Below are 22,848 nucleotides of genomic sequence, written 5' to 3'. Positions count from 1 at the left end.
TCGTGAATCTGATGTTATCATAGATGCTGTTGCTGTGGTTGAAAAATTCTCGCTGGTTTTCATGCCCATATGGCCACACAACAAATGTGTTGTTGACATAATGATAAAAGCAACTAGGCTTTTCAGGAGCAATGTCCAGGCTGATATTCTCAAAGTACTCCATGAAGAAGTTGGCTATAACTAGAGATGATGGGCTTCCCATTGCAACGTTGTTCATCTGGTTAAAATACTCTCCATCACACAAAAAATACAATGATGTCAGAGTGCACTTAAATAAATCCACAACATTGTTGTCAAATAACTGGGAAAGCAGGTCTTAAGAGTCTTTGATGGGAACCCACATGAACAATGAAACCTCATCAAAGCTAACCACCATACCTCCTCCTCTGAGATATAAGCATTTAATTTGACTCAGGCAATCACTTGTATTCTTGGTGTGGTGCTCACAATGACCTACATGTGGAGTAAGGACACTGGCCAGATGTTTAGCTTGTCTGTACATTGGTGATCCAGTGGTGCTTATGATGCGACACAGTCAGATCGATCCATAACGACGGCTGTATTACCCTTGTCTGCTGGTAATACTACCATGAGAGGATTGCTACAGAGCACGTCAAGACCATTACACCTAGCTCCTATTAAGTTTGAGGTTGGTGGCTTGGGTTTTGAAAGACGGATTTCTTCTGCAGTTGCACTGGGAAACTTACGAACCGCTTGCTCCATATCATTTATGATATCAACGAAAGGGAAGCTTCTTGGAGATGGTACAACATCAAAAGTATGAAGTTTAGTCCTTTCTTGAGAGCTGGTATGTCACCCACATCAATATTCCTTGTTGTCATTCTTATAACAGTGCATTCTGTTCTTTTACCTTCTGTCCCAGGTTGTTCCTGTGAAAGCCAACTAAATTTCCATTTCTGCCTTTCTGTGGTTTCCCTCTGTGATGGCATCTCTTGTGCCAGTGTGTCTACATCAACCCAGTCCCAATCCAAACCTGAGAGCATCCCATCAGCTGCAGGTGGGCAGCTATTAGTTCATGGCTGTTTGTATTCAACTGGTATGATGTATCCTCTCTCGCAGCAGGGCGAAGCTGTCATGATGAAATATTCTCCTGGCTGCAGCATTGTTGATATAGCAGCAGCAAAACATGGAATCATCATCTCTTTCCACAGCAGCATAAGAAGGGTAGAGAGCTTAATAAATTAGCTTTCTTAATACACAGCTTCCCCAGGCATTTGATGTTGTGTCAGGTTTCCTCCCCGTAGAGGAGAGCAGTAGTTTAAAATCCATGTGCTTTCAACCAAGTTCTCCTCAGCAATCGTCCAGTGGTGACCAGTGTACGATTTGTGCTTTTACCAGTGGGGGGGGGGGGGGGGGGGGGGGGGGGATGTCTTAGGGGGTTAGTACAATTACATATATTACTAGCTTGGACCGTGGCATTACCCATGGTTAAACAGTTATTTACAAATAGACGTTAATGCTGAAACTCACTATTCACGCGTATGCACTATCAGAAAAGCCATCCCTTGTTATATCTTTAAAAATACATTATAGGTAAAGCTTATTTACAAAATCATCTACATACAGATATTCGACGGGAATTCAAAAACTAAAGGCACATTTGTGAAAAGCTGTACTTATTCTGTTGATAGAAAACTGAAACATGCGTTATTTTTCTACGTAACCTCCTTGGACTTCAATACAGTTTTCCTGATATTTTAAGAGGTTTTTTTTTTTATTTCATCAGAAAATACATTTTTCAGTTGCATCTGTAACCAATTCTGCACTGCAGCAATGACGTCTTCATCACTTTCAAATCTTCTTCCCTGTAGTGCTGCTGTTAAGGGTCCAAACATATGAAAATCACTTGGAGCCAGGTCTGTACTGTATGGTGGATGTTCCAGCACCTTGAATCTCAACTCCTTCATTGCGTCGGCTGTCCGTTTGGCAGAATGTGGGCAAGTGTTATCTTGCTGCAGGATGACACCTCTTCACAGTTTTCCACGATGTTTGGATCTGATTGGAGGTTTTAGTTTCATACACAACACGTCACATCCACCATACAATACAGACCTGGCTTTAAAGCCTCGTTTACGTTGGGGTGACGTCTTGCAACATTGTGGCATGCTACAGAAATGTGGCGTGCGTCGTCTTGTAGCATGCTACAACAGGCAGCATCTTGGGCGTATGTAGCATGCGGCAGGTTAATTTATACCAAAGCAACAGAATTTGTGCCACACGTGTTGGTCTTGCAGTATAAAGGATGATAAAGTATCGCAGCGGCGGCCTACTTGGTACTTGCACATGCAGCTAACAACGGAAATGAAAACCAAAGGAAAAGAAAACGATGGTGGAAGAGAAGAGTATTTAAAGAAGGTCCACAAAATAGTATCCTAGGAACTAGAAGCAGACGATGGTGAGTTATTTAGTAATGTGTTTTTTCGTCCCAGGCATGTTAGTCTGCGCCATACCATTGCAAAAAGGTGGCCTAACGGTAAATGTTCACACAGGTACTGGGCCGGTCACCACACTGTGTCAGGGCCCGGGGTGGGAATTTCAGCCCCCAGCTAACCCAACTCTGCAGTATGACTGCTGCGGTATGACTGCCACACTACTTCCCTCGCAAGCTCGCAAGTAAACGGATGACACACCTTGGACGAAAGCAACAATGACAACATGAGAATGAGGATTTAGTTCTAAATCTTTTGAAATGCTTATCTACTACATAACACTTTTTTCAAAATTAATAAGCAAACATAATAGTATTAATAGTAAGACTGTATTAAAAACTTTCAGTGTTCGGCTCCACAAATTTAAATTATGTGTAAAGTTTTACTCCAGTGCATGGGAAATAAACATCCCAGGTTGGGATGCATAAACTAAAGCCAGAGGAGGGGATGGTCTGATGCAAATCGCACACTGGTGGTGACTGTCAAATGATTGCTGCTGCCATCGTTATATAGCCGCACTGTCATCAGTGATGTCATTCGTGTTCGCTGTAGCACAATATATATGGTAATGAATTTTATCCATAGTGGATGCTGTCGAACTCCGTGACTGTTCCTTTATGGGGTTGTAGAAAAATATCCGCTACCAATCACAATAAAAGGTTGTTTATTCGTCACACGACCGGTTTCGGGCTTGCGCCCATCTTCAGGTGTTTGTACATTCGTTTACATGTTTGTACTGTTGGAGATCACTGTATAAATACAAAAAAAATTATTTGCTGGTGACTACACAAATACAAGTGGGGCAATTGTAAGTGGTAAGGCAGCATTTGACGAAAATATGTCTGTACTTACAAAAAGATGAAGCACCATTATTACAGTTATGCTGTGATGATAGTTTTGCCACTTAGTTACACACTTATGGTCATTTGCACGTCCATATATCAGGTATAGCTCCATAGTGTAGTGCATAAATTTTTGTAAGTACAGATATATTTTCATCAAATGCTGCCTTACCACATACAATTGCCCCACTTGTATTTGTGTAGTCACCAGCAAATAATTTTTTTGTATTTATACAGTGATCTCCAACAATACAAACATGTAAACGAATGTATAAACACCTGAAGATGGGCGCAAGCCCGAAACCGGTCGTGTGATGAATAAACAACCTTTTATTGTGACTGGTAGCGGATATTTTTCTACAACCCCATATATGGTAATGTTTTCATTGCGCTACATCAGCTACAACTTTCCGATGGATGGATTCCATGTTGCGCTCAGCTGCAGGCCACAGTCTTCATTGAGTGTGTTGTCAGAAATTTTTAACTCTATTGGATAACACTATTCCAAAAACTGGTAGTCCGTGTAACAGTGTTATAAAAGAAACGACTGAGTTAAAAATTTCTGCAACTCCCTCAACAAAGATGGCGGCCTGCAGCTAAGCACAGCTTGGAACCCGGCCTTCAGAAAGCTTAAGCGAGCATGGTAAGTGCACAATGAAAACATTACCATATATGGCACTGGAGTAAGGATGGCAGCAGCAATCATTTGACATTCACCACTTGACAGTGGCCAAGGAGAATTTAGCTGAAAGCTCATGGATTTTAAAGCACTAGATGTGCCTGGCAGCCTGAGAAAATTTTGTCAGTATATATCACCACAAAACTATACATTATTATACTTGTCACCTTTCCACCCACACAGCATGTCTGGGAATTGATGTGAAGACATATCCTTGTAACAGTCTCCAGCCAGCAATCTTCATGAACTGACAGAGCATGTTTTAGGCATGGCGAGAAATTCCTTAAGATGATATCAGAAAGCTGTTTGCTGCCGTATCACAATGACTGCAGGACAGCATACATGCTCATGGGGATCACTGATGAATAATTTACATTAGTTCCTCATGGGATGAAAAATTATTTACTTACATGAGGAACATCTCCACATTTGATAAACATGGGACTGATGCTTGATGGTATTACACTTTCTGTTCCTGTCAGTGTATAATAACTGTTGCCTGCTGTGGACCAACAATGTATACTTGTTTTTTCATTTATATAACTGTCTCCCATCTTATTGAAATAATTTTTCATCATGAGAAATGGTTTCTTATTGTTATAATAAGAACAAAAACTAGGAGAAGAATATCAGTTCAAAGAAATTTGGGTTACACAACTACCTGTGTGGCACAAGGCTGGTGCTTCCTGTTATTTGAATTTTACTTTTGAGAAATTATAGATAAAATGGTAACTGCCCTGTAAGCTCTTATGTTTTTCTGGTTCTTGAGGGAAGGTAACATAAGACTTATCACTGTTTTGTTTCAAAAAATTTGCAGTATTTTAAGGCTTGCTTCTGAAATTCCCCAGTGGTCTTATATCATCAGAGCAGAAATGCTGATACTAATAATAAACAATGCAAGAAACAACCTGCATAACTTTATTCAAATATCATTCTGATGGAAACTGAAACTGAGTGTACACTCTATAGTTATAATAACAGTAACATCTAGAAGGCTAAACTCTGCAAGTGAAGTCTTAAGGCGAAACAGAACATCAGATGCTTAGAACATCAATATTTTCTATAGCTATCGTATTACAGTTAAATCTGGTAGGTAACACAAATGCTGTAGGTCCTAATCATTTGTATTGGAAACTTAATTAGTGATCATTTATCAAACAGTTGCTTTTATATAAAACTGCAACTTTTAAAAATTGCCTATACTATATTGTAATTGCACATACCTGAACAGCTAAAGATAATCTCTTTCTCTCCCCTCCTGACAGTGCTGATAGTTTTGTGTTCTTGCACTTGACAAGGCCAAGTTCAGAGATCAATGAAGATATCCGTCGCTGTCTTTGTAGAAATCTCACTTGGGCATCCATTTTCATGCAAGCCTGTCATGAACACAAAAAAGAAAATATTTTTTATTTGATGTAAGTGTTTTTATACAGGTCACACTTACCATTTTGAAAACAAAAAGAGGAAGTTAAAACAAAAGTATAGTCAATTTATGTTTGAAACATATTCAGACTGAATAAATTGTCGGGAATTCTTCACTAAATGTAATCAGTCATTAAAACATTGTTTTATATAATTTCAGAAACAGTTATGATCTCCCATGCTTGGAAGATGACTCTCTCAGTGCAGAGATTCTATATTTTGTGTTTAACCAGCAACAATGACAGTATTATTTTGGCAACAGATGTGATATGAACTTTTTTCATCTTCACTGTTTCCCAGTTCTAATTTTATGTACACACTATTAATAATTAAAACTGAAGTAACAGGTGGGAAGTGCTTCAAATTCTAAATTTAAAATACAACATTTTGGAAGTATCTACTAATGGATTACATTAAATTTTTTGATGACTCCCCCGACATAACTCTTTCTATAGCTAGTAACTAACAGAACTGCAATAACAGTAAAAGCTAAAGAATCATTCTACAGATTTAAATACAATTATACAAACTAATTAAAACAAAAAATACTGAGTTTGGAATAGTCATCTATTTTAAATAAAACAGTGCACCTATTCCAGATTAACAGCATTTTTCATTCCTCAATTGTCAAGCAGTTTGTTGCTGTTTGTATGGTCAAATTGTGATAATTACAAACAGTATAAATGTGTTGGCCATGCTGTTTACTGTACTGTGACCAACAGGGTATGGCAACATGTTAATAAAGAGATTGAAAGTAATACAAACCAGCAAATGGTAGCTGATAATAAGTTTAATGCTGACACTTGACTTAATGAATCAGTACAGTGCAGTAGGCATGGATCACAATTTTAAGAAACATACACCTTACAAGGAAATCACATAACATTTTGGAACACAATGAGATGAAAGTACAATAATATATTTTTGGTTGCAATTCATCAGGCAAGAACAGCTGAAATTCATGGTATGGAAATAGAATGTAGTACAATATATGGTAATGACATGATCAACTAATCGATATGTGACAAGTGCAGTGTTTCTTAAACTTCCTACGCTCTTTGATATTTCTATTCTTCTTAGCTTGCTAATATGTTTGCATCACGATTTTTGGCTGTCTATAATAAAAGTGAATATTACCACACCGATAATTTGTGTATGTGTTTTACATGTAGATGATAGCATTCCTAAATAATTGGTGATGCTGAAGAAGAAATTGCATTCTTGTGGATAGGTTATCTGCTGAAATTCACATGAATAGATCCTGGATTTGTGATTGCACACCAATGATGGCACCATCCAGAAATTTAAACTTGAGATTGAGATTCTGCAACATCCATTTCCTTATTTCAATCACTGGATTCTGCACCACTTGCCAAATTGGCTTTGAAAATAATGCTTAAATCTGTGTTAGTTATACCATCAGCAGGTACAGTGATGCAACCACAGATTAATGCTTTATCCAGCCACATTGCAGAGTCAAGTGACATTGAACCCAATGTAAACATGCTATCACTTCCAGTCCCTCCACCTGCTCCGGTACAACATACAAGAACAACAAACTTTCAGCTCTTGTGGCTCTCCCACACCATGTTTACCATTCTGGCTCTGCCATTTGTACACAGCCAACCAGCTCTATAGTTTGCAATAGTTGAAACATTTTCACCCAGCAACAAATCTGTGATGACCTTGAACAGTTCACTTAAGTGATCAGTAATCTTGGTCAATGAGTAACTTCATTGGCAATGGATAATGTCTTACACTCCTTCTCTTAACATCCCTACAATGCCCTCAAAATGCTGCTGACCTTACATTGCATTAAACCAATGGATCAGATGCTTATGCAGGTCCTTTACCTTGAGACGTGTGGTGACAAGACGCAATCAAAATTCTGGAAACATTTGTATGTATGATTGATGCCAGTATCATTTTGGACAATATGCCACCACGCATCTAATACAATTGCTACTACCAGTCCAATTAACCTTAATTGCTCACAAAGGACAATCATTATCCAAGTTGCTTGAAGTTGCTCACAGAGCACACATTATGCTCAACTCATGTGCCACAGGGCACTTGGAGAAATATCATTTCTACCAAAGACAGCCAATACTTGGTGGATCAGTCCTGTGAGTCAATGCTTCACCCGGGGACTTACAAACTCTCTGTCAAAAAGTTGACTAAGCATCTAAGAGAGATTGCAGCTATGAACTGTGACTGCAGGTAGCACCCATACACACCATGCCCTTACACCCCAGTCATGCATTTATGAGCTACCTTGGTGCTTTCATAGACATTTTGGTTGTAAGGCTATGAAGAGCAAGAAATCATTTTTGGACCCAAACACCAAACATGATCTGACTTAGGTGTAACAGATCATGATATCCATCTTCAGTGCCTACCAAAAGGACTCGTTGATATTCTGCAATATGTGTGCCATGTAGCACTACTCATTGTGCTGCCAACTGCAGTGTGACAGCAACACTGTCACTGTAGCATTACTACACTCTACCACATCACCGAGGCTAATCATCACTAACTGGTCTTCAGGCTTTGTGTTTTTGATTGACATGGGATCGGGTGTCAGCATCTGCCAGCCACATGCTCTCCTGATCCCAAGAAAGCCAATATGGTCCCTTTAATGGTAGCCAGCAATTCCATCATACACAAGTATGGTTACAAGACTTTGCTGTTTGCCCGCAGACTGTTGCCTGGAAGTAGACATTCATGTCAACTGATGTAGCTCACACAATTTTGGGTTAGGTTTCCTCAAGCAAGCTACTGTCACTGTGGATATACAGATTGCTTGCCTGACAAATTCTGTTGATGGTCACACTGTTCCCCATGTGAAAGGTTGTTCACATGTTCACAGGGTAGACAACTTCAATACTTCTTATTGAATGATGAAATGGGACAGTGGGAGTCCTACCGCTGCAAAGTGGCATCCAAAGTCCATAACATTGAAGATGATTATGCAACAATCAATCATGAAATTACCAAATCACATACAGAAAATAATGTGTTAGAATTAGAAGATACTCTGAAGGCCACAAAATGCAAGCTATAAGCAGCTCGCAAAACATTGTAGATGCTTAGAACATCTTCACAGTGTGATCCTCCCTCTAATACAGTGGTGTCCTCTGAAACACAGCAAACCATGAAGCCACAGGACATGGCCACATACACAATGGTGCACCGTATTTGTAACAACTGTGGTCCAGCTGTGTCTTTATGGATCCACCAGATCGCGCCGGTACAACTACATGAGATCAAAGTTTTTTGATGAGATGCTTCAGTGTGGAATGACAAACCATTCGGACAGTTCTTGAGCCTCACCAGTCCATCTAGCACACAAGAAAGATGGTTCATGGCATCTGTGTAGTGATTATCATGCAGTGAATGCCTGAACTATCCTGGATAGATACCTGATACCAAACATCCAGGGTTTCACTTGTGCTCTGGTGCATGTGACTATTTTTCACATTGAAGAAATCATTCACACAGGAGAATTGTACAAACATACAATCATTTGACCATTGTACAGACTCCCATATGGATGGTATAGTAACAAGCATCCCTGGCATAAAGAGATAAGTGAAAGATCTGAAAGCAAATAAGTCACCCAGTCTGAATGGAATCCAAATTTGATTTTACAAAGAGTACTTTATGGCATTGGCCCCTTACTTAGCCTCTCGCCCAGCACAAAGTCTTAAGTGACTGGAAAAAAAGTGCAGGTGACTCCAGTGTATAAGAAGGTAAAAGACTGGACCCGCAAAATTACAGATCAATACCCCTAATTTCAGTTTGCTGCAGAACCCTTGAACATATTCTTAGTTTGAATACATTAAAGGAGCTTGTGTCCATGAATCAGCTATCATGATGGTTTTAGAAAGCATCACTCATGCAAAACTCAGCTTGCCCTTTGCTCTCGTGATATACTGTGAACTATGGATGGACTGCAACAGGTAGATTCCATATTTCTAGCTTTCCACGAAGCATTTGACATAGTGCCCATTGCATGTTGTTAATAAAGGTACAAGCATGCGGAGTAATTTCACAGATAAGTGAGTGGCTCGAAGACTTCTTAAGTAATAGAATTGAGTACATTGTTCTCAGCTGCAATTGCTCATCAGAGACAAGGGTGTTGTTATAAGTGTCCCAGGGATTTGTGATAGGACTGCTGCTATTCTCTATATATATAAATAATTTGGCAGATGGGGTGGGTAGCAATCTGCAGTTGTTTGCTGATAACACTGTGGTGTACAGTAACGTGTGAAAGCTGAATGATTGTAGGAAGATACAAGATGACTTAGACGATATTTCTGGTTGATGTGATGAATGGCAGCTAACTCTAAATGTGAAAAAATTTAAGTTAATGCGGATGAGTAGGAAGAACAAACATGTAATGTTCAGATACAGTATTACTAGGGTCCTACTTGACACAGTCAAGGTGTTCAAATATCTTGGCATAATGTTGGAAAGCAATAAGAAATGGAATGAGCATGTGGGAACTGTGGTAGTGAAGGTGAATGGCTGACTTCTGTTTATTGGGAGAATTTTAGGAAAGAGTGGTTCTCATGTAAAGGAGACCATATATAGGACATTTTTCCCTCACTCTGTTTGCGAGTGGAACAGGAAAGGAAATGACTAGTAGTGGTATGGGATGCCCTTCACCATGTACTGTATGGAGGCTTGTGGAGTATCTATGTAGATGTAGACGTAAATGTAGAGGTTATTAGTGTGTCAGATGGGCAAAAAGCATATATCAGATTACAATGGCAATCAAAGAAATACTTAAAACTGCAGTGATAACACTATTTGCAGTTCATTCTAGGAACTATTTGGACTGTGAGTTTTTGGCTATCCCTTTTGGGCTGAAAAATGCAGTGCAAACATGACTACGGTACCTATTTTGCCAAGGTTCTAAATGGCAAACCATTTTGCTTTACTTACCTCAATGACATACTAGTATTTTATAAATATGTCCAGTTACTTAGACATCTTATAAGGACAGTGCAGCAGAGGTTAATTGACAATGAGTTAGGTATGCTCAGTGAGAATAATTGTGTTGTCAGTGAACCTGTGATAATCTTCCTTGGCTATACAATGTCTGCACATGGCATCACATCCTTACAAGGGAAGTTAAATACTTTGCAGCTCCTTATCTATCCACAGAATTATCAACAATTGAGGTGTTTCCTCAGCATGGTTAATATTTACTGACACAGCCTCCCATGAATCCACACAACAGGCCACAGGACAACAGGCAAGTACCTCCCCCAGTTGTTGATGCTAGCTTATATGTAGCACAACACCAAAAAAATGGATGGATATTGGAAGTTCCTTTTCCAAAAAAAATGCAAACTGGCTAAACACATTGGAGTGCTTTAGTGATCTAAGAGAGCATCTGATATTTCTGTCTCCTTGTTGAGGCCCAATCTGTTACCGTTTACACTGAACACAAATCCATTGTGTCAGTATTTCGAAAGATGAGCAATAAGTACTCTCCATGCCAATTCAGACACATCAGATATGTCTACCAAATTACAACAGACATACATCACATTGATGATACTGATAACATCATAGCCAACTACTTTTCTTGTTTCAGAAGCCTAACTACAACAACCTCACCACTGCTCAGTCTTCAACTGTTACTGAATAATTCCTCCACTGGCCTGTGCCTCCAACTGTTGGATGTACCCAGTGGCATGGCAAGTGTAAAGTGTGATGTATCTAGACAAACAGAGACTTTGCTTCACACCTGATTTGACAGACAGACAGCGTCCACAGCCTAGCACTTGCCACAGCAAACAGATGAGTGATCGATTCATGTGGCCTTCAATCAGGAAACTTGCTTGTGCCTGGCCTCCCACCTGCATACAGTGCCAAAGCATCATGATCAGAGGTATGTGCATACAGATGTGGGACACATTCCCATGTCAACAATGAGGTCTGCACTTCTCCACATTGACTTAGTCAGTCCTCTTTCCCCCCACCAGAATGCTACAGATACATATTCATGGCAGTGGACACATGCTTACAGTGGGCAGAGGATGTTCCAACCAAGGACACGTATGATGGGACAACCACTGGGACATTCATCAAAACTTGGCTCGCATGTTTTGGTTATCCTCTCCACATCATTACAGTCCAGGGGTGACAGTATGAGTCCAACCTTTTCGATGAACTGTCACAATTGGGCAGTTTTTGTAGCCACTGTACCACAAGCTGTCACTCCTGTCACTCAGCAAGCAACAACATGGTTGGGAGAGGGTACCACACTTTAAGGGTCACCTGCAGTATCACCTACTGCAGTTATGTGGCCATCACAACCACTCATTCACACACGTGCTGGATGTGCAGTCAAGGAGGGGAGGGGGGAGGGGGAGGCGGCTATGTGCAAGTGACATAGTCAACTAATCAACATATGGCAAGTGCAGTATTTCTTCAAATTCTTTATGCTCTTTGATTTTTCTGTTCTTGTTACCTTGATAATGTGTTCACATCATGAATTTTTGCTGTTGTATAATAAAAGTGAATAATTCGTATGTGTTTTATATGTAGACAGCAGTGTTACTACAACAGACTTACTAGCATACCTGGTAACTCAGGTGCTTCTTTTTAGTGGATTACACAAGACTGCTACCCAAGAGGCAAGGTAAGAGAGATACACAAGAAATGATGAGATATTTATAATTTGGTGCAATTTACAGATGTTTCCATGATCCAGAATCCATCTCATACATGCTCGCATCCTACCACCCTGCCTAGTTGCCCATTGCTCTCTTGTTCCATACGTCATGACAGGTGACCATGTATTTCTTTTGAAAGCTCTCCAAAGCTTTTGTTCTAAACTCTGTTCCTCTTGGTAAAGAAACACTTGATTGTGACAGCCTGGAACAGACTTTCATTTCTCTGTCCCACTGTGAATTTAATTAACTTTTAATCTGGTAGCTATAAACCTGACTTAGCTTTATCAGAAAAGTTACTGAGGATTTTTATTTTATATACTTTACCATGAACTCCATGTGCTCTGATACTGTAAGAGAATCAATAGTGAGATCTTGTTGAGGAACAAATCCAGATATACTGCTCATAATTGCTTGGTCTACAGGTCTGCCATTTACTAGAATGTCTCCCTTAGTCTCACCTGTTTTGGGATAAAACAAACAAGCTTATATTATTGACACTGCAAACACACAAGTGGTTATCTGAAAGAATGAGTACTGTAGTTGATTTCCTACCTTTAATCCGCTGACTGATTGTTGCTAGAAGTGTTGTTTTTCCGGCACCACTAGAAGAAAGGAAACAGTGAGAAACTGAAACACTTCCAATTCAAGTGTTGTTACTTTGAGATTTAACAAATACTAGTTTGGAGTAATCTGAAAGTGTTATTGTCCAAATAGTAACATAATGCAGACATAATGCACATAATTAAATTGAATGAAGTATAGTACAAAAAAACTGAATGTATATGCAGCTTCAGTACTACCTTCAATGTTTCCAAAAGTTTCAACATTACACACTCAACAGAATATTTAACTCATTCCTTACAATGTTGTTCACAATTTGATGAAGTGCTTCTATTTAATGTGATGAACATTTTCAGTGTTTCTCTTAATGCAACTGAGGAGTATTTAATTCAGAATAGGTTCCAAACTATAACCTGCAATACTTATAAAATTATTTTATCTATTTTGAAATTCTTCCCCACTAATTGTGATCTTGCAAAAATATCTTCTTGGTTGCTTAACACAATGCACTAAATCGTTTAGATGATTTCACTTTCATCCTGTAACTTGCTATGGCATATTAGATTAGATTAGATTAATACTAGTTCCATGGATCATGAATACGATATTTCGTAATGATGTGGAACGAGTCAAATTTTCCAATACATGACATAATTAAGTTAATTTAACAACATACTTAAGTTAATATAACAACTTTTTCATTTTTTGTGTTTTTTTATTTTTTATTTTTTTTTTTAAATTTTTTTTTTAATTTATATCTAAAAATTCCTCTCTGGAGTAGAAGGAGTTGTCATTCAGAAATTCTTTTAATTTCTTCTTAAATACTTGTTGGTTATCTGCCAGACTTTTGATACTATTTGGTAAGTGACCAAAGACTTTAGTGCCAGTATAATTCACCCCTTTCTGTGCCAAATTTAGATTTAATCTTGAATAGTGAAGATCATCCTTTCTCCTAGTATTGTAGTTATGCACACTGCTATTACTTTTGAATTCGGTTTGGTTGTTAATAACAAATTTCATAAGAGAGTATATATACTGAGAAGCTACTGTGAATATCCCTAAATCCTTAAATAAATGTCTGCAGGACGATCTTGGGTGGACTCCAGCTATTATTCTGATTACACGTTTTTGTGCAATAAATACTTTATTCCTCAGTGATGAATTACCCCAAAATATGATGCCATATGAAAGCAACGAGTGAAAATAGGCGTAGTAAGCTAATTTACTAAGATGTTTATCACCAAAATTTGCAATGACCCTTATTGCATAAGTAGCTGAACTCAAACGTTTCAGCAGATCATCAATGTGTTTCTTCCAATTTAATCTCTCATCAATGGACACACCTAAAAATTTGGAATATTCTACCTTAGCTATATGCTTCTGATTAAGGTCTATATTTATTAATGGCGTCATACCATTCACTGTACGGAACTGTATGTACTGTGTCTTATCAAAATTCAGTGAGAGTCCGTTTACAAGGAACCACTTAGTAATTTTCTGAAAGACAGTATTGACAATTTCATCAGTTAATTCTTGTTTGTCAGGTGTGATTACTATACTTGTATCATCAGCAAAGAGAACTAACTTTGCCTCTTCATGAATATAGAATGACAAGTCATTAATATATATTAAGAACAGCAAAGGACCCAAGACTGACCCTTGTGGAACCCCATTCTTGATAGTTCCCCAGTTTGAGGAATGTGCTGATCTTTGCATATTATGAGAACTACTTATTTCAACTTTCTGCACTCTTCCAGTTAGGTACGAATTAAACCATTTGTGCACTGTCCCACTCATGCCACAATACTTGAGCTTGTCTAGCAGAATTTCATGATTTACACAATCAAAAGCCTTTGAGAGATCACAAAAAATCCCAATGGATGGTGTTCGGTTATTCAGATCATTCAAAATTTGATTGGTGAAAGCATATATGGCATTTTCTGTTGAAAAACCTTTCTGGAAACCAAACTGACATTTTGTTAGTACTTCATTGTTACAGATATGTGAAGCTACTCTTGAATACATTACTTTCTCAAAAATTTTGGATAAAGCTGTTAGAAGGGAGATTGGACGGTAATTGTTGACATCAGATCTATCCCCCTTTTTATGCAAAGGTATAACAACAGCATATTTCAGTCTATCAGGGAAAATGCCCTGTTCCAGAGAGCTATTACACAGGTGGCTGAGAATCTTACTTATCTGTTGAGAACAAGCTTTTAGTATTTTGCTGGAAATGCCATCAATTCCATGTGAGTTTTTGCTTTTAAGCAAGTTTATTATTTTTCTAATTTCAGAGGGAGAAGTGGGTGAGATTTCAATTGTATCAAATTGCATAGGTATGGCCTCTTCCATTAACAGCCTAGCATCTTCTAATGAACAGCTGGATCCTACTATATCCACAACATTTAGAAAATGATTATTAAAAATATTTTCAACTTCTGACTTTTTGTTCGTAAAGTTTTCATTCAATTTGATGGTAATACTGTCTTCCTGTGCTCTTGGTTGACCTGTTTCTCTTTTAATAATATTCCAAATTGTTTTAATTTTATTATCAGAGTTGCTGATTTCAGACATGATACACATACTTCTGGATTTTTTAATAACTTTTCTTAATATAACACAGTAGTTTTTACAATGTTTGATAGTTTCTGGGTCACTACTCTTTCTTGCTGTCAGATACATTTGCCTTTTCCGGTTACAAGATATTTTTATACCCTTAGTAAGCCATGGTTTGTTACAAGGTTTCTTACGAGTATATTTTACTATTTTCTTGGGGAAGCAGTTTTCAAATGCATTTACAAAAATGTCATGAAATAAATTATATTTTAAATTGGCATCAGGTTCATGGTACACCTCATCCCAGTCTAACTGCTCTAGGCTTTCCCTGAAATTAGCAATTGTTAAATCGTTGACTGAACGTACTACTTTGGAGGACTGTTTAGTATTGCTGAATGGAGCTATGTCATATATTGTAACTAGCTGTGCTCCATGATCAGAAAGACCATTCTCAACAGGCTGAGCATTTATCTGGTTAAACTTATCTTGATCTATAAAGAAGTTATCTATCAGTGAGCTGCTATCCTTTACCACCCGAGTAGGAAAATCAATAACGGGTGTCAAATTGAAGGAACCGAGTAATACTTCAAGGTCATTTTTCCTATTACCCTCTTTCATAGAATCTACATTGAAGTCCCCACAAATAATAATTTGCTTCCCCCTGTCTGACAGATAGCACAACAAGGAGCCCAAATTTTTCAGAAATAGATGAAAATTTCCTGATGGGGACCTATATACAGTTACAATTATAAATGTGCCTTTATTTAATTTAAGCTCACAGGCACATGCTTCTATATGTTTCTCTACACAAAACTTTTTTGTTTCTATACTTTTTGCACAATGATAACTTTTGACATATATGGCAACTCCTCCTTTCTCCATATTTTCTCTCATTACATGTGCAGAGAGCTTATATCCATTTACATTTACCTTATCAATATCAGTAACAATGTGATGCTCAGACAGGCATAGTACATCTATTTCATCCTCAGCTTCTAAATCTTCTAAACAAACCAGAAGCTCATCTATTTTATTCTTTAAACTCCCAATATTTTGATGAAATATACTTACATTATTTTTAATTGTACTTTTATGAGAACCTTTCCTTATTCTAACATTTGCAGTACTCTCCTGTCTGAGTTTCTCATTGTGCTTAGGCCTAGTTGCTATACCAGTGGTCACATGGTGTTCAGAGAGGCAGATTATGTCAACTGGGTTGGGTGACTTTAATTCATCAATGCAATTACCTAGGACTGAGATACAACTTGGTGGAGATAAAATTTCTGGTGATTGGTGAAAATTTATAATTGACAGCTGTGACTGGTGATCCAAAGTGCTAGAATTGTGCTGTTTAATTTCTTTCCTAAACTGAAGATTTGTTTCAATCCTGACCTCTCGTAGAACTTGACATCTTTCTGTCTTACCTATCCTAAAAAAGGTGCTGCTCCAACACCTGTAACCACTGCTATTTTACCATTCATGGCAGTGCCTCCCCCCCTTAAATTTCCTGCTATTACCCCAGCCAGTTTCCCCTTCCCTTTCCTGTTGAGATGTAGGCCGTGCCTGGTATAGTCCCACCTACTGAGAGCATCAACAGGAACCACACCAATATGAGCCCCCGCACCCAACCCAAGCAGCCGTTCCAACTCCAAATTAACTCTCCCAACAGAAGAGTTCAAATGAGGCCGGTCATGGCGTCTCAGGACAGATACAAACTCAACATTGGTGTGTCTCGATGCCGACGCAATCTTTACCAGGTCACACTCTATACTGTACCCAGGATCTCTGTCGATGCTGTTCCCTGGCCCTCCCACAATAACCACGGTGTCTTCCCTGGTAAATCCTTTACAGAGTGAACCTAAATCCTCTGTCACCTGATCCAGACTAGCACTTGGTTTGAAAAAATTTGTGACCTGGTATTCTGGTCCTAATTCCTCCTGCAGAAGTTGGCCTACACCTCTGGCATGAGAACTGCCGAACAACAAAACTTTCTTCCTTTTTGATGGCTTTCCTACATTCTTTTTCAATTTCCTATTGAAAGTTTGTTGTGTCCTGTCTACACCTACCTCTGCTTGAGGCTCATCAGTTTCTAACTGAAGCAACAGGTCAAACTTATTTTTAACATTCACCACAAAACTGTCAGACTTAGTTCTAGGCCTGTTCCTTCTGCTACCTGTTGCCACTTCCCACCTCTCTTTGCCCTTCTCCCTCCTTAACCTGTCCAGATCTTCCCTAGCCTGATCTAGCTCAGCCTGAAGGGCAGCAATTTTCCCCTCCTGTTCCACTATCTTCCTATCTCTGCTGCAAATCCTACATAACCACTGATGAGCCTGATCCACTTTCCCGACACCCACGCCACTGCAGTCCCCCAGTGAAAAAAACTACTGCATCCATCACACCAAATCCCGGAACTAACAATTCTACGGCAAGTCAGGCACTTCTCACTCATGGCAAAAATAATACTTTAGCTAGAATAAATCAATTAAATTACCGAAAATAAAAAAAAAGACGTTACAAGAATTAAGCCTATTCACAAATGTATATAAGCAAGTTTCTGATTTAAAATTCCGCTGTTTATCTGAGATCTGTATTACAACAATGAAGGTATACGCTATTTATTATATATTTCACTCGATGGAATGAAAAAAGGACAATTAAACGAGATACTTTAACTTTGATTCTGCAAAAACGTTACGAGAATTAGGCCTATAAACAAATGTATATAAGCAAGTTTCTGATATAAAGTTGCGCTGTTTTTCTGAAATCTGTATTAAAACAATGAAGTTATACGCTATTTACGGTAGTTTACTTATTTGTTACCGAGAAATTAGTTAAATTACCGTGAAACAAGAAACAAACACGTTTACAAAATTTAAGCCTAAGCGCGACTTCGCGAAGTTACGATCTTTTCGTGTTTTCTGAAAAAATACGCAAAGAAAAGTCAAACCTTTAACGGCAAGACTAAATGATACACTAATGCATGTATTTAATTTGTTGTCGGCGTTAAACTAAATTATATTCCTGTCTAAATCACTTAACTTTCTGGTAATGGTTTCTGGCGTCACTTACTCGGCAGCCATCATGATATTTACATTAATCAAAATATCCACGGGTATGCTGCCGGTCTATAGTGTCCAACGGGCACAATATTTCGGCGATCAAACATGTCGCCATCATCAGGTGAACTGACGGACTGAGCTCCTGTGAACGTGCCGGCACGGAGATCCGTACGCTATGGCTGCTCAAAGGGAACTGGGTTCGGTCGCGGCGGCGGCCGATTTAAATACCCTCCGCCCGCGGCGCGCTCCCTCCGCCGTCCGCGCCCAGCGCCACGGTCGCGCGGTGGAACAGATTGCGACGGCGTCTGAGATGACGTCGGTGTGATGGCTCTGTCCGCCGTGGTCGTCACAACTATACGTCTGCTCGATTTACTCTTGATTAACCCGATCGCTGGTTCCCAAGCCTTGCTAAGATTATAGCCACAGTCCCGGTTTATGAGGTCGTCATTGGTGCGAATTTCGATGGCCTCTCTAACAACGCTGTCCCAGTATCTCGACGTCTGTACCAGATACCGAGTATACCAGTATACCGAGATACTGGGACAGCGTTGTTAGAGAGGCCATCGAAATTCGCACCAATGACGACCTCATAAACCGGGACTGTGGCTATAATCTTAGCAAGGCTTGGGAACCAGCGATCGGGTTAATCAAGAGTAAATCGAGCAGACGTATAGTTGTGACGACCACGGCGGACAGAGCCATCACACCGACGTCATCTCAGACGCCGTCGCAATCTGTTCCACCGCGCGACCGTGGCGCTGGGCGCGGACGGCGGAGGGAGCGCGCCGCAGGCGGAGGGTATTTAAATCGGCCGCCGCCGCGACCGAACCCAGTTCCCTCTGAGCAGCCATAGCGTACGGATCTCCGTGCCGGCACGTTCACAGGAGCTCAGTCCGTCAGTTCACCTGATGATGGCGACATGTTTGATCGCCGAAATATTGTGCCCGTTGGACACTATAGACCGGCAGCATACCCGTGGATATTTTGATTATCAAATACGCCGGGAGAAACTCAAGAATCACATGATATTTACATTACTACAACGTGCATCTCTTGCTCACTCAGATTATTTCTATTTTGCTTTCACTTTTTTGGAAATTTTATTATTAGGTCCTCTCCTTCCACACTCATGAAGAATAAGAACACAGATGACCAACACAATTGTTGATTTCAAACAATGGATTATCTAGGATAGAATGTAACAATATTATGAGAAATAAAGTTGCTACTCACCATATAGTGGAGATGCTGAGTCACAGATAGGCACAACAAAAAGACTCTTACAATTAAAGCTTTTGGCCAATGGCCTTCATCAACAATAGACTTGCGTGCACACACACACACACACACATACACAACAGTGGCTTCAGTTGCCTGAGACTGCAGTCGTGTGTGTGAGTTGTGTTTGCGCATGTGTGTGTGTGTGTGTGTGTGTGTGTGTGTGTGTGTGTGTGTGTGCATGCATGGCTACTGTTGATGAAGGTCCATGGCTGAAAGCTTTAATTGTAAGAGTCTTTTTGTTGCGCCTATCTGTGACTCAGCATCTCTGCTATATGGTGAGTAACAACTTTCCCTCACATAATATTGTTACAGTTGTTAATTTGTAACATAGCACATGAATTTGCAAGAAGATGGTGCAGAGTAACTTAATTCTGTGTTGTGCTGCTGTGCTTGCAATGCCTCTTTCTGCAGCTCAGTGAGGAATGTATGAGGAAGTAACAAAGGAGTTATCATCAATTCTATTTCAGCAACATTCTGCAATCTTCTGCATCTGCCATGACTATAGGACAGTGCTGAAACTGTCTCCTTAAGAAGGAAACAGTATAATTTCCCGTGAACAGCCCAATAACAAAAAAATCTATATTTCACAATGACTGCTAAAGCAATCAGCAATTCTAAATCTGTAGTTCAGTAAAATCACTGTCAATCATTTCTATAAGTGTATGAAAATTTGTAGTAAGTAAAAGTCTATTAGGACCTGACAGACTGCATCCACAGTAACAGTCAACACACCAGAAGGCCCATGCCTTAGCAACCTTTATTTTGTAACCGTACAATTTAGACTTAACACAAATACTATGGCTCTGGATGGATGAGACAAAACTAAAATATGGTGTGAACATGCTCTGCTTGCTGGCAATGCAAAGGTGCAGTTACAGCTATTCATTATACATACCTGGCGCCCATTATTGCCAACAAAGTCCCAGATTTAGCAATTCCACTGACTGCAAACAGACAAAGATACTACTGTTAGTCAACGAAATATGCAGAGAAGGCTCCATATAATTATGAAATTGTTCACTTCACGTCAGAAGATGGTTCAAGTGCAATGAAATATTGAATTGTGGATAGGAAGGCATCTACTTATGTGTGGCAGTAGAGAGAAAACAGCATTACTATGTGTTGCTGCTTAAAACAACGAATAAAATTGTACCAACCTTGTATGCAGTTCAGTTACATACAGAAAGGGGAAAAATGTGTAGAATCATAGGCATCCTCTCTCTCTCCTGTATTATTCTTGTGGTCCAGATGAGCAAAGTGCTTCAGTAGTAATGTGGGCCCCAGATGGTTAGTATTATGTTACAATAATATTTTGCAGTATTACTGAAGTTCTTCCTAGACTTTTCAATTAAAATGTGCATTATTTCATCTGGTGCAAAATGATGTATGGTCAAGATGCTGATGCCATGGTAACTGCTCTTCTTTGTTGCAAACAGATGGAGAAAAAGAAGGCAGAAGAAAGATTTGTATAAAGAGCATAAACAATTCACTTCTCAAAACTTGTTGAAAGAATTGAGATTGAACAGGACAAATGATTATCAGAATTTTTTGCACATTGATGATCCAGTATCTGATTCTTTACTGGAAATGGTTCCCCTTAGGTTTGTTTTTAAAGAATTATTTTAAATAATATCTTCCCTTGTAGCTGTAGGACTGCTCTCTACATTTAATGAGCAACAGCTTAGAAGAATAATTCTTAATTTTCCAGGTTTTTGTATTCATCTGTCCTAATGTTCCAATAATTTGTATATTTCAATCAATTCTACGGTGAATCATCTTTCTTTTTGTTTTGAACTATTTGTAGCAAATAAACAGAAGAGTGCACACAGTAAAGCACATGGAGCAGCTGGCAAGAATATCATCAGTACTACTCTCAGAGAGAACAACATTTCTCAGGTAGGTCAATATATTTTTAAAGTATTTGATCTTCTCAATATTACTGCACAGCCTGTCAATTAACCCATGCATATTTAATACTACTGTGCATCCTGAAATACTGAGCAATAATGTTGACCGTCTAAGGGCCACTCAAGGCACTGTACACACATGCAGGACAGTAGTCCAAATCTACATATAGCTATCCAGATTTAGGTTTTCTGTAGTCTACTTAACTCATTTGTATTGTTGTTCACAGCTGAAAAGAATGCACACAGCTCATGTGCAGTAGCGAATCAGTGGGTGCACTTTGATGTGTCGTGTAGTTGAGTCGGTATAAGGAAATCCCTAGCGATTGCAGTGGGCTGGGTGCGGCAGCTTTGTGCACCTACATCAACTTATCATGTAATGTGATTGTGTAAACATCTCTATGGTAATGCCTCAATGTTGTCACAGCTATACATATGACAATTGTTTTTGCCTGCAGCTGTTAGTACTACACATCTAAAAGCTGGCAAAAGTACCGTTAACTATTACCCAACTTTAGACAGAACAGAATGTGGCATTCTAAAAACATCAAAATGGAACTTAACATGAAGAAGTTCAACCAATAAATAATGAAAAAACAGTGACAGTCAATTTGCACAATTCACAGAAACTACATCCTGCAAGACCAATTTTTAAAATTGATGGAAAAACTGTCTCATCCGTGAGTGACACAAAATTATTAGGTATACATATTCAGCATAACCTAAAATGGGAGACACATCTTAACCATGTAAATAAAAAGCTTAACACACTTACGTACACAGTAAGAATCCTCGCACAAAATACAAGCCGTGCGTCTGTGATCACAATGTACGATGGCAGTATTCAGTCACTGCTGATGTACGGCATTATCTTTTGGGGGAACTCCGAAGGTACAAACAAAACATTTAGGCTACAGAAAAAGATTGTTAGAATAATAAACCATGCTAAGTACAGAGACTCCTGTAGGCCAATATTTAAAAATCTCAGTATACTGCCTCTTCCTTGCTTATATATGTATGAAATATTAAATTTCACAAAAGGAAGTATTTTAAAAGATGGAAATATCTTCAAATATAACTGTGATTACCACCTTCATTATACTAGGCAGAAGCATTACTTACATGTCAATACAGTAAGTACAAACATTTGTAAGAGAGGAGTGTATCATACTGGCATAATGCTGTACAATCACATGCCATCCTATTTGAAACAGATGCAAAATTTACAAAAGTTGAAAGTGAAACTGAAAGAGTACTTGCTTGACCACTGCTTCTATTCTGTTTCTGAGTTTTTAGAGTACCAGAAAAGTGTAGTGTAATTGCTCAAATATTCTTAATAAGTCTATCATTTTATTTTATTATATTAAATGAATGATTTTCAATTATTTATCCTTTCAAAATA

The 22,848-nt window shown here is 38.8% G+C and overlaps 1 protein-coding gene across 1 annotated transcript in view; it reads right to left on the bottom strand.

The window, feature by feature from the left end:
- Positions 1-22,848, bottom strand: part of LOC126174249 (protein scarlet-like) — a 341,327-nt gene that overhangs the window by 30,307 nt on the left and 288,172 nt on the right. Inside the window, exons 4-7 of the mRNA XM_049921020.1 lie at positions 20,438-20,486; positions 12,638-12,687; positions 12,410-12,543; positions 5,195-5,347 (exon numbers count right to left, since the gene is read on the bottom strand). Coding sequence (XP_049776977.1) covers positions 5,195-5,347; positions 12,410-12,543; positions 12,638-12,687; positions 20,438-20,486 — 386 coding nt within the window. The remainder of the gene's footprint in view (positions 1-5,194; positions 5,348-12,409; positions 12,544-12,637; positions 12,688-20,437; positions 20,487-22,848) is intronic.

Source organism: Schistocerca cancellata, chromosome 1 (assembly GCF_023864275.1).
Source record: "Schistocerca cancellata isolate TAMUIC-IGC-003103 chromosome 1, iqSchCanc2.1, whole genome shotgun sequence".
NCBI classification, from domain to species: Eukaryota; Metazoa; Arthropoda; class Insecta; order Orthoptera; family Acrididae; genus Schistocerca; species Schistocerca cancellata.
This window is presented reverse-complemented; position numbering and strand designations above follow the sequence as displayed.